Source organism: Muscardinus avellanarius (assembly GCF_963383645.1).
Source record: "Muscardinus avellanarius genome assembly, chromosome: 14".
NCBI lineage: Eukaryota > Metazoa > Chordata > Mammalia > Rodentia > Gliridae > Muscardinus > Muscardinus avellanarius.
This window is the reverse complement of record NC_137800.1, coordinates 65,818,016-65,833,187: the sequence shown is the minus strand read 5'-3', so window position 1 is coordinate 65,833,187 and position 15,172 is coordinate 65,818,016. Positions and strand designations below refer to the sequence as shown.

General features: G+C 42.7%; 1 protein-coding gene across 3 annotated transcripts in view; it reads right to left on the bottom strand.

The window, feature by feature from the left end:
- Positions 1-4,139: 4,139 nt before the first annotated feature.
- Positions 4,140-15,172, bottom strand: part of DSP (desmoplakin) — a gene marked incomplete at both ends in the record, with an annotated part of 56,914 nt that continues 45,881 nt past the window's right edge. Inside the window, 7 exons of one of the 3 annotated variants that reach the window (XM_080709830.1) lie at positions 4,140-7,370; positions 9,340-9,453; positions 9,922-10,782; positions 12,045-12,143; positions 12,932-13,039; positions 13,773-13,856; positions 14,785-14,947. In XM_080709830.1, coding sequence (XP_080565956.1) covers positions 4,140-7,370; positions 9,340-9,453; positions 9,922-10,782; positions 12,045-12,143; positions 12,932-13,039; positions 13,773-13,856; positions 14,785-14,947 — 4,660 coding nt within the window. Of the gene's footprint in view, positions 7,371-8,487; positions 10,783-12,044; positions 12,144-12,931; positions 13,040-13,772; positions 13,857-14,784; positions 14,948-15,172 lie in introns of all 3 variants that reach the window. The other 2 variants (XM_080709829.1, XM_080709831.1) reach the window with 2 other exon arrangements.

The following is a 15,172-nucleotide window of genomic DNA, read 5'->3' as shown; positions in this document are numbered from 1 at the left end:
CTGTCTCCGCCTTCCAAGCGCTGGGATTATAAACCTGCGCCCCCGCCCGGTTTAACAGTACCTTTTTTCTAATGGTAATTGGTAAGTAGTCTGGCTACGCCTTGACATGTCTTGAGATCATATTATGTTTCCAACTACCTCATACAATGCTTCACCAATTTTTTTTTTTTTTTTTTGGTGGTACTGGGGATGGAACCCAGGGGCCTTCTACCTCTGGGCTACACTCCCAGACCTATTTTCTTATATTTTATTTGGAAACAGGATCTCTTAAGCCAGATGAGGCTGGCTTCGAACCTTCATGATCCTCCTGTCTCAGCCTCCCAAGCGCCAGGGTTCTAAGCGTGCACCACCACGTCCGGCTTCACCACATCTCTTATCACAAGTTGTAAATGATTATTCCCTCAGAGTACCATGCCTTCTACATTCATTAGGCGTCATTCCTTCCACAACTCCATCTTTCTACTTATATGTCACCATTTTAGTACTATATACTTTATAATACCTTATACATTATCATCATAATTCTTGATACTCAAATTGTCCTAAGTTTGGCCAGTGGAAGCTGCATTGAGCCACCCCTCTGTGTCTTTGACATATCCCCATTAGTCTTTTATAAGCCAAGCTTACTTTTTTTCTTTCTCAAAACCTGGAATAAGCTCCTTTAGTTTCCTCAGATGGTTTTAACTCCCCAAATCTAATCCTATATTTCTTTTATTTGTTTAGTGGTTCTGGGGATGGAACCCAGGGGTGTTCTACCCTCTGGGCTACACCCTCAGCCGTTTAATTTTGTTAACTGGAAACAGAGTCTAAGTTGCTGAGAGCCTCACTAAATTGCTGAGGCTGGCTTTAAACCTGTAATCCTCCTGTCTCAGCCTCCCAAGTACTGGATTACAATCATATGCCACCATGCCCGGCTTATTTTTGAAGCCTGATTGTCAAATTTGTGCTTCCTTTGCACTTCATTTTACCCGATGGAGAAACTATGGAGAATGTTTTGTTTTGTTTGCATTAAGAATTGAACCCAGGGATAATTCTACCTCTGAGCTATACCCCCAGCCCTTCTTTTTTATTATTATGATGAAACAGGGTCCTGCTAAATTGCTGAGGCTGGCCTCGAACATGCAATCCTCCTGTCTCAGCCTCCTAAGTACTGAGATTACAGCTATGCACCACTGCTTATGGAGGAAATGTAATTTCTAAAGGCAAATAGTATGGTTCTCACCTTTCTGTGTGTGGCATTGGGGGTTTCTGCCCCTGAGCTATATCCCCAGCCTTATTTTATTTCATTTTTTTTATTATTTTGAAGCAGGGTCTAAGTTGCAGAGGGCCTCTTTACCTAAATTGCTGAGGCTGGTTAAGAACCTGCAATCTTCTGTCTCCGACTCACAAGTATTAAATGACAGGCACCACATCTGGCTTAGTTCCCACCTTTAAAAAAAAATGGTAATATTACAGACAGGCAGCACAATGAAGCACCGAAGTAGGCCAATAGCTACAAGCAGATGTGAGGTAAGGGATGGGTTCTGGAAGAAATTTATTCGTACTCTGACTCCAGTATCTTTACTTATTATTTTCATTTCCAGAGCCAGTCATGTGGTCTGGGAAATGAAAGACTAATTTTGGATGTGCCATCATGACTCTCATTGAAAGACATAGTCCTTTTTCTATGGACGCACTGTATATGTGAATCAAAACTCAGCCTGGGTCAGGCCTGTCCTCTCCCCAGAACACAGCCTCATAAATTTGGAGGGGGTGGGAAAGATGTGCCAAGTGACTGTACTCCTCTGTAATAACTATTTTAACTTGAGAGACTGCTCTACATTGATGCTATTCATCTTTTTAAAATCATCAGTAGGCTAGGCTTCAGTTGTGAAGAGTCCCCTTCCCTTCATAAAGTGAAGCCCTAGCAATGTGACTGTTTTAGGAGATAGGGCATTTAAGGCAAATGAGGTCAAAGGGTGGGTCTCTAATCTGATTAAAAAAGACACCCTTCCATGAAGACACCAGAGCTCCTCTCTCTTCCTCCTCCTTGCTTCCTTTCCACCGAAGTACAAAGACAAGAAGCCAGGTGAGCACACATCACGGTGACCATCCACAAGTCAGGAAGAGATCTCACCAGAAATCAACACTGACAGCACCCTCATCTTGGTGCCAGCCTCCAGAATTGTGAGGAAATATATTTGTTTAAGCCAGTCTGTCGAGCCGGGCGTGGTGGCGCACGCTTGTAATCCCAGCATCCGGGAAGCTGAGACTGGAGGATCGCGGTTTGCGGACAGCCTCAGCTACTTAGTGAGGCCCTCCGCAACTCAGTGAGACCCGGTTTCAAAGTAAAGAATAAAATATTGGGCAGGGGGTGTACCTCGGAGGTCAAATGCCCCTGGGTTCCATCCCCAGACCCGCAAAAAATAAAATAAAAAATAAACCAGTCTGTGGTATCTTGTTATGGCAGCCTGAAGTGACTAAGATAGCCTCCCAGATCTGGCTTAAAGAACTTCTTTATCCCTTTCCCACACACACTTGCTACTTTCCTTCTTCCTTTTATAACACGAGGGCTCTTTTTGTATCATGTATTTCTGGCATGGGATACAGGGCTTCTGGCACAATACATGGCACAAGGAACTCAGTATCTAGTGAATGAAATTAATTTCAAGGAGAGGTGAGATGAGTGTTGTGAAGGAAAAGTGGTGCCTTCAGTGAGAATAGAGGTAACTGTCATCCTAAGTACCAAAAGCCCCAATAACTTTAGTATCTGATCTTAATAATTGTTCTTTATGTTTAGCAATTCATTTGCCTATGTATTTACTATTTGTAATAAAAGGTTTATTACAAAAATAAACATGACATATGAAAGTTTTCCCGCTGACTCCTTTATGTGACTCCTGTTCCCACCCAGACTACAAATACCTTGCAGTCAGGGACCTTGTGAATTTTACCCAACTGTCCAAGTGCCTAACCAATACCATATATCATAGGTATTAAATAAAGTCATGTTAATTTAATGACAAAGGTCTGGATTTCATTAATTCCTTTTGATCTAAAGGAATGACCTTATATTTCATTGTCCCTCAATAAAGCCAAAAAAATCTTCATTTTCATAAATTCAAAGACAAAAAAAAATTCAGTCATTTTCACAAATTCAAGGACTATTCTTTCTTGAATTCTTTCTTGAGTACAAAATGAAAAGTACTTACTTTGAGGCTACCCAAAACGGAATCTTAGCCACTTTAGATTTTCTAATGCTAAGACGGTGGCATTTGCCAATGCTTCCTAGTACTCACTGCCCAAAACAAACTAGAACAGGATTTTAAACTCTGGAATGGCCTATTTCTACTGACCTCTTTCCAAGGACTCCACCTGGTTACACAACAGGTAGAAACGTTTGAAAGAATTAACAAGAATCCCGAACAGATATCGAATTTTATTGACTTTCTTACTAGGTTATTTATTAAACAAATGGTTTTAGATCTATTTTATGACAAAATCTACTGTCGAATGCCCTTGTGTGTGTAATATACCATTAAATAAAAACGCAGAAACTTCCAAAGTCTAAAAGTTTATTGCTAGAACATCAAAATTCATAGACACCTTTTTAAAGTACATAGAAAATAATAAGCAAAATAAACAGAAAACTTTGACCAAAGAAAAGCAAAGATTGCTGCATAGTCATATTAATACCAAACCAAACACGTATATGAAAGGATATATGGGTTATACAATCCATGTTCTTAAACTAAATGAAACTCATTCCCAATGCTTGGGTTTGGGAGGGGGAGGCAGAGGCAGGGGTAATATCTCCTAGTACAGAAAATGGGAATATTTAGATGAGGGAAAAAAAAAAGAATTGATCAAAAACCTAAACACAGAAGAGAAGAAACTCAATTTGTGCTATCCTTACAAGTGATTACCACCTCATATACACAGCATTGAAGTGTAGTACTTTGTTTAGTGAAGATGAGCTAAAAAGATAAAAGATGACAGAATAGCCTTTACTACTTGATTTCCACCATGGCTATGTTTTAAGCATAGAAAGTTCTATCAGTATACTGCAAGCACTGAATTTTCTTTTTGTTGTTGTTATTTAATAAAATAGAAACGTGTGTAAATGAATGCAAGGTAGAACTACCATTCCCAACCAACTACTAGTGCCCAATAGAGCTACTGCTAAATGTGTAAGAGTAAGAGTAGGAAGAATTCCCCGTGGCATCAAAGCTTCCTCTCCGGGACCCACTGCGGGAACCAGACCGAGAACCGGAGCGGGAGCCAGAGCGGGAGCCCGAGCGGGAACCTGGAGCTGAAGACATGTTGTATGGGCTGGGTAAGCCCTTAGACGACACGGAGGCAGCTTCCAGAAGGCGTAATCCTGTGATGTCTTCTACCATGGAGCGATTCATGGCATCCTTGTAGGATATTTTTAATTTGGTTTTGGGGCAGGTCAGGATTTTGGCATAGCTTCCGGTGTCTTGTAGCCTCTGGGCTGCTCGGCCGTCGATGAACCCCTTTCTGATGGCTTCTTCTGTGCTTATCCTCCCATGAACTTCCGGGTCAACAAGACCACCAGTGAGGAACTGGAACTCCAGGAAGCGCTGACCTGCCTCATAGGGGAGCCATTTTTCTTTCACGGCCTCTGCTGCTGACATCTTCTTCTTGCCCTTCACACCTTCAAAGCCAATGAAGGCTTTCTGAGCGGGCTTCAGCCTGGTGGCCATTTCTTGGTCAATTAGACCCTGTGCCACTGCATCCTGAAGGGATAGCTTCTGGCCAGTGGTAGGGTGGATGATGCCACCCGTGCAGGCCTGGGCCTCCAGGAGCCTCTGCCCAGTGATGCTATCCACAATGCCCCGCTCTATACCTTCTGTAATAGAGATCTTCTCCAGGTTTTCTGTGTCAAAGATGGCGGCAATGGGGCTCGATTCTTCCAGGGGGTCAGACAGGGAGCTGCTCCTGATGGTTAGATTCCTGACGCTGGATATGGTGGAAATCTTACTTACTGATTCATGTCGGGAACTACTGAAAACATCGTCATTGACACCCATGCCACTGCTATTGCCTATGCCATTTTTCAAGGAGATCATGTCAGCAAACTGAGTGAGGCTGAGGCTGCCGGACCGGTATTGATCAAAGAACTTCCTGTCAACAAGACCCTTGTCGATGGCATCTTGAATGTCATACTGACTGCCTGTCTTCCTATCTACCAGGACCACTCTGGTGGAGCCATCTGATCCGGTGATGGTTATTTCTTCCCACTCACATTCCTGCTCACACAGTTCTTTGAAGGTTTCGTAATCGATAAGGCCCTTCTTGTAAGCCTCCTGAACAGACATCTCCTTATTGGTTTCTGGGTCAACTATGACCACTCTACGTTTCCTGAGGGTATTCTTTTGTGAAGTCTGCACCTGTTTCTTCTTTTCTTTCAGTGGAAGAAGACAGAGCCCCGTTTCCTCATCCTTAATACATCTTTCTTTTAGTTGCAAATAGGTAAGATTTTCTTCAGTGTTGGGATCAAAGAAGCCTTTGGTATCATCACTTGGATCTGAGAGAATCTCACTGAGCTCCTCATTAAAATAGCCTCTCTTGTAGGCCATGTCAACTGGCAAACGATGGCTCTCCTTTGGATCAATGATCCCACCAGTTGCAATCTGTGCTTCCAGTAGGCGGATGCCATGGCCCTTTTCAATGAGTTCCTTGTTCATGGCTTGGAACAAAGAGATGATGTTTCCAGTTTCAGGATCATTATAACCAGTGACAGCTCGTTCTGCAGACAGCAACTTCTCTTTGAACTCGATGCCCACCAGGCCTCTTTTGTAGGCTTCTTCCACAGGTAACCTCAAGTTGCTAACAGGATCCACTATGAAGCCAGTAGCTGCTTGGGCTTCCAGCAGCTCCAGAGCAGTACCAGGTCGAACTAAGCCAATTTTCATAGCTTCATAAATGCCAAGCTTCTGTTTTGTGGTCTCATTGTATATGCCTGCTATGCAGCTTGAACCCTGGAGGAAGTCCTTAATTCTTTCACCAACCTCATCATAAGAAATCTGACCTGATTCCAGTTCATTTACAGTGGAGGGTCTCAATATACCAGAATCTACTAGTTCAGTGACTGTTACAGGTTGTCTGATTCCCTGGAAGGACATGCTTCTCTTCTGTACTGACAGTAAGAGCAGACCAGTGTGTGGTTCAATTCTGCATCGTTCCCTCAGCTGCATGTAACTGACCTTCTTTTTAGTGACTGGATCCACAAAATTCTTCTGGCTATCGCGAGGATCATTCAGGGACCGATATAAATCTCTGTCGATCAGCCCACGGGCCAAGGCGACATCTTTTGGCAAAAAGACACTATTTACGGGGTCAACTACACCCCCTGAAGCAATCTGGGCTTCCAGCAGGCGCATTCCGGTTTCTCTATCAATCAAATTCTTCTTGATGGCTTCTGAAACAGACACTGTCTTTCCTGAAAATGGGTCATCAAAACCAGTGATAGCTTTTTCTGCCATATATATCTGCTGGCGGTCATCGAAGTCGATGAGGTCCCGAGCGATGGCATTGTCGACGGTCAGCTTCTCATTCCGATGGGGATCAATGATCCCACCTGTAGCTGCCTGGGCCTCCAGGAGCATGACTGTGGATTCTGGGGTGATTAATTTCTTTCTCTTGGCCTCTACCAAGGAGTACTTTTCCTTAGGAGAAGCAGATGCTCCAGCGATGGCCCCTGCACCCCGAAGGAAAGGCTGGATTTCAGAGGCAACTTCTTCCACTGACTTCTTCCCCTTCAATAGTTTGTCCAAGGTGGCTTTGTCAATCAGCTGGCATTCATAGAGCTGCATCGCCGTCACCTTCTTCCTCAGCCCATCAAACACCAGCTTGGAGGAGTCAACGGTCCATTCGTACTCGGTCTGAGTCTCACGATGGGACCCGTACGGGCGCTGCCTGAGCTTATCTATCTCTCTCTGAAGTCGGCAGCGCTCTGTTTCCAGCTGTGACTGTGTCTCCCGGGATGAATCCTCCAGCTTCCGCCTGCACCTCTCTTCAATCCTCTTGATCTCCGCTTGAAGTCTTTCGATCTCACTCCTCAGGCTGTTCTTCTCTCTCTCGCTCTTTTCTCGTTCTGACTCTATCTTCCTAATGGCTTCCTCCTTGCGGGAATACTGCGTCTTCCACTGATTCAGGTCATTCTGGATCTGCTGTTTCTCACACTCCAGGCGCTGTTTCACCCTGCTCTCTGCCTCCAGTGTTGCCTTCGCACGGTTCAGCTCATCCTCCAGCCTCTGCAGCCTGGCCTTGTCTTGCTCCAGGACTTTGATTTTCACCAGAAGGCTCTCTCTTTCCTGCACCACTTGAGTGCACTGACTCTTCGATTCCTGAATCCTATTAGATGCCTAGAATTTAAAAGGAAGAAATGGGGGGAAAAATCATGATTTATCATATCATATGACTAACATAATGTAACCTCCTTACCTATATCATTTCTTTCAATTTGTTTATTTTTCCTGTATTTTCCCTAGATACTTAATCTATTATCTTACAAAGTAATGGGGAAAATTCTGCAAATATATATATTGCCACTTTGATAAATGGCTTTATACTTACTCTTTCCCTTTTTTTTCATAGAAGGAACTAGGAGAAGTTGTAGATCACACTCTAAACAGTAATTATCGTTTGAAAAACCATAAGGAGTTCTGTTCCAGGCTATTACCCCCACTATACTTACATCTCACCTGTTACAACTATATTAACATGTTTAATAAAGCGAGTATTAAAACAAATAAGTATCTGCATATAAACACGTACCCCACCCAGCCCCACACAAATATTGTCTATAGAAATCAAATGTATTGGAAGTTAGAAAAGTTATTTTTAAATTAGGAGTTAAAAGATTAAAGGTCAAACATAAAGAAATATATTTGGGTCATGATAAAAGAAGAACAGAATAATGCATGCAAGAAAATCATCTAAGCAAGCATAAAAAAGTGATTCAAAATTGCATGAGAAATACGCCTTCATATGGCTTTCATTATTGAAATTTTGAATTAAAAATGTATATTCTAGCTCAATAGGGACAACATTCTATTTTACTTACTTATTTTTAAGTGGTATTTATTTATTTATTGCTATATTTTTGGTGCTGGGGATTGAACCCAGGACTTCATGCATGCTAAATACATGCTCTACCCCCGAGCTCTACCCATAGCCAAGACCTACCTTCTAAAAATGAGAGCAGAACATTCAGAGGAAGTGGTCAGAGATGTGAATCTCATGCCGAAGTTCTTAAAATCGGGCCCAAACAGATTGGCATTTTATACAGCGATAGGACAGAAGGACCAACAGCACCGAAATAATTTTAAAGCAGTTATCTGGATTACGACAGGTAGTTAGGCAATAAAAAGAAAGGTTAGGCTTCCCGGAAGCATCCCTCTAAGTAGCAAAAGAACAGTTTAGATGACGGCGTGCATTATTTGAGAAACAGTGAAGCTGTGATCAAATATTTGTGAATACCTCTAAAGCCTGCTTTTGGAATTTCTCAATTTCCTGTCTCAAATTTTCCCTCTCTCTCTGTAAATCATTAATCAGTCCCTGCAGTTCCAGGGTTCGGTTGTTGCTGATCTGCAGCTGGCTCCTTAGCTCGGAGATGGTAGCGTTTTTATCACTGTCTGCCTCGCTGCGGCCCCTCCTCAGGTCGTCATATTCCAGCCTCAGGTTCCGTAGTTCTTCCTCCAACATCAAGTGCTCCTTGGTCAGGTTCTCTGTGAGACACTGCAGCCTCTCGATTTCTATTTTGCTTTCGTTTAGGCTTCTGCTTTTGTCTTCGATGGCCTTCTGGAAATGCTCATTCCTCAAATGGGCCTGCTTGACATTTTCTTGCTCCTGGAGCAGCTGCCGCCTCAAGGCCTCAACCTCGGAGGACAGCCTCCTCAGGTCCTCCTGCGTCCGCTGCTTCTCCCTCAGGTGGCCATCCAACACGTCCCTCTGCTGCCGGAGGTCATCCTCGCTCCTCTTCTTAACAATAGACGCCTGCTCCAGCTGCTGGGTCAGGCTGGTGATTTTGATGGCCTGCTCTTTCAGAGACCGCCTCATGCCCTCCAGCTCCTCCTCCAGCTTCTTCCTCTTGCAGGAGTCCTCAGAGGCCGTCCTCTTCAGCCGATTCCACTCCTCTTCCACTTTCTGCTTCTGCAACTGCAGCTCCTTCAGCGAGTTTTGGAACCGCGTGATATCCTGATCCTTCATGGTCCTCTCCTGGGAAACCCTTTCGTAGTCAATTCGCAGACGCGTCAGCTCTTGCTCCTGAATCTTCAGCTTGCTTATGGTTTCAGTCGCGCTGTTGTTGGCTTTCTGCAGGTCATACTGGACCCTCTGCAATTTGGCGTTCTCATCTTCCAGGCATTTCCGTTCGTTTGTTTCTTTTTCTACCAGCTGTTTCAATCTTTCTATCTCCTTGTTTTTATCCTGGATTGTCTTGGCAGCATCATCGAGGGACTGTTTGTATCTCATGCTTTCTTCCGTTCGCATCTGAGTGACTTGTCTCAGCTCAATCTCCAACTGCTGTTTCCTCTGAGACACCTCCGAGCCTGTGGCCTTTTGCTGCTGAACATTCTCTTCCACCCGCCTGAGATTCTCGGTGGTCTGGGCTAATGTGTTCTTGAGCCTCTTCACCTCTTCGGCCAAGCTCCTGTTTTCTCGGGTGAGATTGTCTATCTGAGCTCGGTAGCCACTGGTGTCCTCCTCCTTCTGCATGGTGAGCTGGTGGATGGTGGTCTTGGTGATGTTGATCTCAGTCTCGAACTGGTTTTTTAAGCTAATGATCTCCTCATCGTAACTGCTCCTTACCTTACTCAGTTCATTTTCATATTCCCACCGGCGCTTGGCTTCCTCCTGGAACTCGGCTTTGAGCCTCTCAATCTCCTTGTTTTTGTCCTGAATGGTCTTGGCAGCCTCCTCCAGGGACTGCTTGTGTCTCGCGTTGTCCTCCGAGCGCTGCTGGATGACCTGCTTCAGTTCAATCTCCAGGTGCTGCTTCTTCTGCATGATCTCGGAGCCACAGGCTTTCTGCTGCAGAGCACTCTCTTCCGCTCGCCGCCGCTGCTCCGTGGCCTGCAAGATGCTGTCATTGAGCCTGACAATCTCATCCTTCAGGTCTCGGTTCTCCCGTGAGAGTCTATCCAGCTGGTTTCTAAGGTTTTTGGAATCATCCTCCTTCTGCATGGATATCTCCTTGATGGTGGTCTTCGTAATGTTAATCTCTGTTTCATACTTGTTCCTTAAATTACTCATCTCCTCATTATAGTGGTTTCTTACCTTTGCCAGCTCATTCTCATATTCTCTCTTCCGGGCGCCCTCCTCCTGCAGAAGAACCCTCAACCTTTCTATCTCGTACTCCTTCTCCTTGATGGCTTTCTCAGACTCCAACTTCTGCCAGCCCAGGCTCTCCTTTTCACATTGCCTTGCTTTCTGCAGCTGGTCGTAGTCGCTTTTCTGCTGGTCGAATCTGTCCTCCACGGTCTTTCTTCTGCGCTTTTCGTCCTCGATCTCGTACGTCAGCCGGGTGATCTTCTCGTTGAGCTCTTTGATTTGGGCGTAGCACTTGTCTAGATTTTGCTTGGCCGACTTTCCGTCCAGCTCAGCTTGTCTCTTCAGCTCCTCCAGGCTCACCAGCTTCGCCTTGAACTGGGAACACTCCGCCTGGTATTTCTGCAGGTTCTGATCCAGAAACTTGTTCTTGTTGCAGTTTTCCGAGTTGGCATCTCGGGCCAGTCTGAGCTCCTCTTCCAAAACTTCAATCTTAGTATTTTTCAGCTGTGGAAGTGAAATCAGAAATTATGTTGAAAGAAAAGCATCTCACATAGTTTCTGAAAGAGTACCTCTCCCCTCAGAGATCATTATGTACTTTCTCTTCACACACACACATACACACACACACGCACACACGCACATGCACACGCGCACACACACACACACGTGTGCGCATGCACCCACATGGTGATCTGAGGCAAAACTACTAGACAAAAATTCAAGAAATTTAGGTTTTTCCTCATAATTCTTCTATCAGCTGCTGGTACCTCAGGAAACAACATGTCACCATGAGTCTGAGCTTCCTCATTTATAAAATAAAGTAATTTCTTTGAAGATCAAAAGCTTATGCATTTATTCGTGGTATTTCATTTCAAGACATAAGTTTCCATATACACTCAACTTCTGAATTGGAAAGGAGTAAACTGAAGAATCAGCCAACATGAAAGATTCAAATCCAGCTACTCCAGAATGTGCTTATCCAGGCACACAAAAAATAAAGCATATTCCTTGACCAAACACCAAATGAAATTATTATTAGTATTTTTTTTTTTTTTTTTGGTGGTACTAGGGGTGGAAGCCAGAGGCTTTCTGCCTCCGGGCTATACTCCCAGACCTTTCTTTATATTTTATTTGGAAACAGGGTCTCACTAAGTTGCTGAGAGCCTCACTAAGTAGCTGAGGCTGGCTTTGAACCTGTGCGATCCTCCTGTCTCAACCTCCCAAGCGCGGGGATTACAAGTGTGCGCCACCACGCCCGGCTGAAATTATTATTTTTTACAAAGTGATAAGGGATCTAATTTTAAGGTTCAGAGGTTCTGGGGGTTTTGTTGTTGTTGTGTTGTGTTTGGTTGTTAAAACCAGAGGAAAATACAGCTTATACTCAGTTAATCTTAACACAGCTATGGAATGACAACCAACTTCTACCTTCTGCTCATTCAAAAAGCACACGACTATGTTGGAATCTTCAAATTTCATGGACTCTTAAAAAATCCTGGTGTTTGGAGGATTTTTTTGTATGTTTTGTTTTTTGCATGACTACGGACAGAACCCAGTACTCTGCCACTGAACTACATCCTCAGCTTTCGTAATTTTTTATTTTGAGACAAGGTGATAAATTGCCTAGGCTAGCCTCAAACTAACAATCGTCCTGCCTCAGCCTCCCAAGAAGCTGAGGTTATAGGTGTGCACCACTGCACCCAGCTCTAGTCTCTTTTATTTTCTCTTTGGCATTTTTTTTTACATTCCAAGGAAATAAAGTAAATTACCTTCAGATCTTCCAAACTCTTTAGCATCTCACTTAAGAATCTATAATAATCTCCAGATCTTGTAAGCAGTTCTATGTACCGAGCATGAATATCTGTAGCCTTGAAGAAAAAGAGAAAAAGAAGAAAAATTTATATTTATACACACACATACAAATATTTTTTTAAATTTCTATGCAAGTTGATCAAATTTGTTTTCTAAAATAATAATGGCATTGCAATTTAAAGAGTAGAGAGAGCCGGGCGTGGTGGCGCACGCTTGTAATCCCCGCGCTTGGGAGGCAGAGACAGGAGGATCGCGCAGGTTCGAAGCCAGCCATGCGCGCTGGCTTAGGAGACCCTGTTTCCAAATAAAAATGTAAAAATAGGTCTGGGAGAGTAGCCCGGAGGTAGAAGGGCTTCCAGGAACCCCAGTACCACAAAAAAAAAAAAAAAAAAAAAGAGTAGAGAGTAAATTGCTAGTTCCAAAAACCTAGAAGTATAGTTAAACAAAAAGCCAAAAACATTTGTATTCCATCCTCATCACTCCAGTTTTCCCCCTAAACCATCTGATAGTAGATATTCTCTAACATCTTTGGGGAAAAGTTGTCTTTGAGAAACCTATATCCACTGTATAACTTTCATTATTTAAAAGTCTCCCTCTCCAAACTCTAAAATTTAAGGCCAATTTCTACAAAGACTAATCGATGAGACACTCAGACTTACACCGACCATTTCTGCAAATGTATTTAGAATCTCATACTGGAGGGGACAAAACCTGCTATTAAATCGTTTTTAGTAAAGACCCTATACCAAGAATGAATTCAGGGATGGTTAAGAAAGACAGGAAACAGGGAAAAGAGAGACTAAATGAAGGGCAGACACTAAGAGATAGGTAATAACATATATACCTCTTGCATAATCACCCCAGATGGTGACTGAACCATAGTTCTCTTAATAGGTATGTTCAGTAGAGTTTCCAGTCCTGAGGTGTACGATGCCAGCTGGAGTTCATAATCCTACAGAATAAATAAAGTTTAAGAAAAATATTCTTCTTGTGTGTGTTGGGGATAGAACCCAGGCCTCATGCATACCAGGTAAGTGCTCTAACACTAACCTATACCCACAGTCCTTAGAAAAACATTTGTAATGGACTCATAAGGAGTCACTAACAGATACAGCTCCATAGATTAAAATCATCCAATTATTTCTAATAACCAACCCCAAAGGCTGTAATGTGCCACTGGTGTCCAAGCAGCTACTATTATATTATTAAACCAAGCATGTATATCTTTACATGCTAATTATAGAGTTTTGCACATAGGACCAGTCTCAAGAATAAAGACTAGCTGGTCATTGTGGTATATGCCTGTAAATCTCAGTACTTGAGAGGCTGAGAGAATAGGAACACAGATTCATAGCCAGCCTCAGTGATTTGGCGAGGCCCTCTGCTACTTAATAAGACCCTGTTTCAAAATAAAAAATGAAACAGGACTGGAGGTATAGCTCAGAGGTAGAATGTGCCTGGGTACCAATCCCAAGTACCACACATACACAAAAAGAATAAACACTAGCCTGGTCCCATGAATACTGCCAAGGTGCAATTAATTGAAGTTAATGGATATTGACTTTTATGGAATGTTCATGAGAACATAACCTCCATAAATGTAGATCCTCTATAAATGTATAATTAGCAAATAATGCAGCTAATAATATTCCTGAACACGAGTATTCTTAATAAAACCAACATACCTTAATGGAATTTGCACAAAGTTCAGCAATTTTTTGCACTTCTTCTGATTTATCTCGTTTACCAGATATTTCATTGTGCAGGTTCTAGATAAAGAATAAAATATTTACAAATGTTAAAGTATCAAAATTTATAAAATAACTTTTATTTTACTCCTTTACCATGGCTACTAGGTTTTGTTTTCCTTCGGCTTATTACTACAAATACTGGCCTCATATTTTCAGTTACATTTAGAACTTTCCTTTTTAAGCCATTCTGAAATGAAAACTCTCTAATTTCTTACCTATAAGATGTAGCTTTGTAGGCAGCACTGTTCTATGGTCATATCACCTCAATTTATAATACAAAGCTACTTTACAGTCAGGTGTGGTGAAGCATACTTACAATGCCTCCCTTGGGAGGCTGAGACAGGAGCATCACAAGTTCGAGACCAGCCTCAGTAACTTAGTGAGACTCTCAGCAAACTTGCAAGACCCTGTTTCAAAATAAAAAAAATTTTTTAAAAAGGGGGCTGAGGGTGTAGCTTGAAGGCAGAACACTCCTGGATTCAATCCTCAGTACCAAAAAATAAAATAAAGATACTTTACTATAACATGAAAAGAACAATATTATTTCTGTGTTCATAATGGCATTTCTTTCTAAATATCTATTGCTTTTCCTGTGGGTAGTCTTTAAGCATTCACAAAATGAATTCATAATATGAAATACTCATCATTCAAATGAAGAGACTGCTGTGAAAACTAGAGGAAAATAGCATCTTATACTCAGTTAACTTTTTTGTGTGTGTGTGGTATTGGGAGTAGAACCCAGGGACTTTTCTACCTCTGGGCTCTACATCCAGACCTATTTTATATTTTATTTGGAAACAGGGTCTCACTAAGTAGCCGAGGCTGGCTTCGAACCTGCACGATCCTCCTGTCTCAGCCTCCCAAGCGCTGGGATTACAAGCACGCGCCACCATACCTGGCTCTTAGTTAATCTTAAAACAGCTATGGAATGACAACCCGCTTCTACCTTCTGCTCATTCAAAAAGCGCATGACTGTGTTGGAATCTCCAAATTTCATGGACTCTAAGGAATCCTGGCGACGTTTGGCGTCATACAGCCACTTGCAGAAGCTCTGATAGTTATCACGATAATTCCTCAGTTGCTTAATTTGTTTCTCCAGGTCCCATAATCTGGGAAAATAGATATAATAAAATTAAGATGCCATTATTAGTTTCTAAAATATGTAACTTACTGAGTTGCCAGACAATTCTGCTTGGTATATACCCATGAGAACTGAAAAGACATGCCTACACACAAAAACCTACACATGAGCGTTCATAGCAGCATTCGCCAGCGTACCCCAAAACTGGCAACATTCCAAATAACCGTCAAATGATGAAAAAGATTCACAAAAT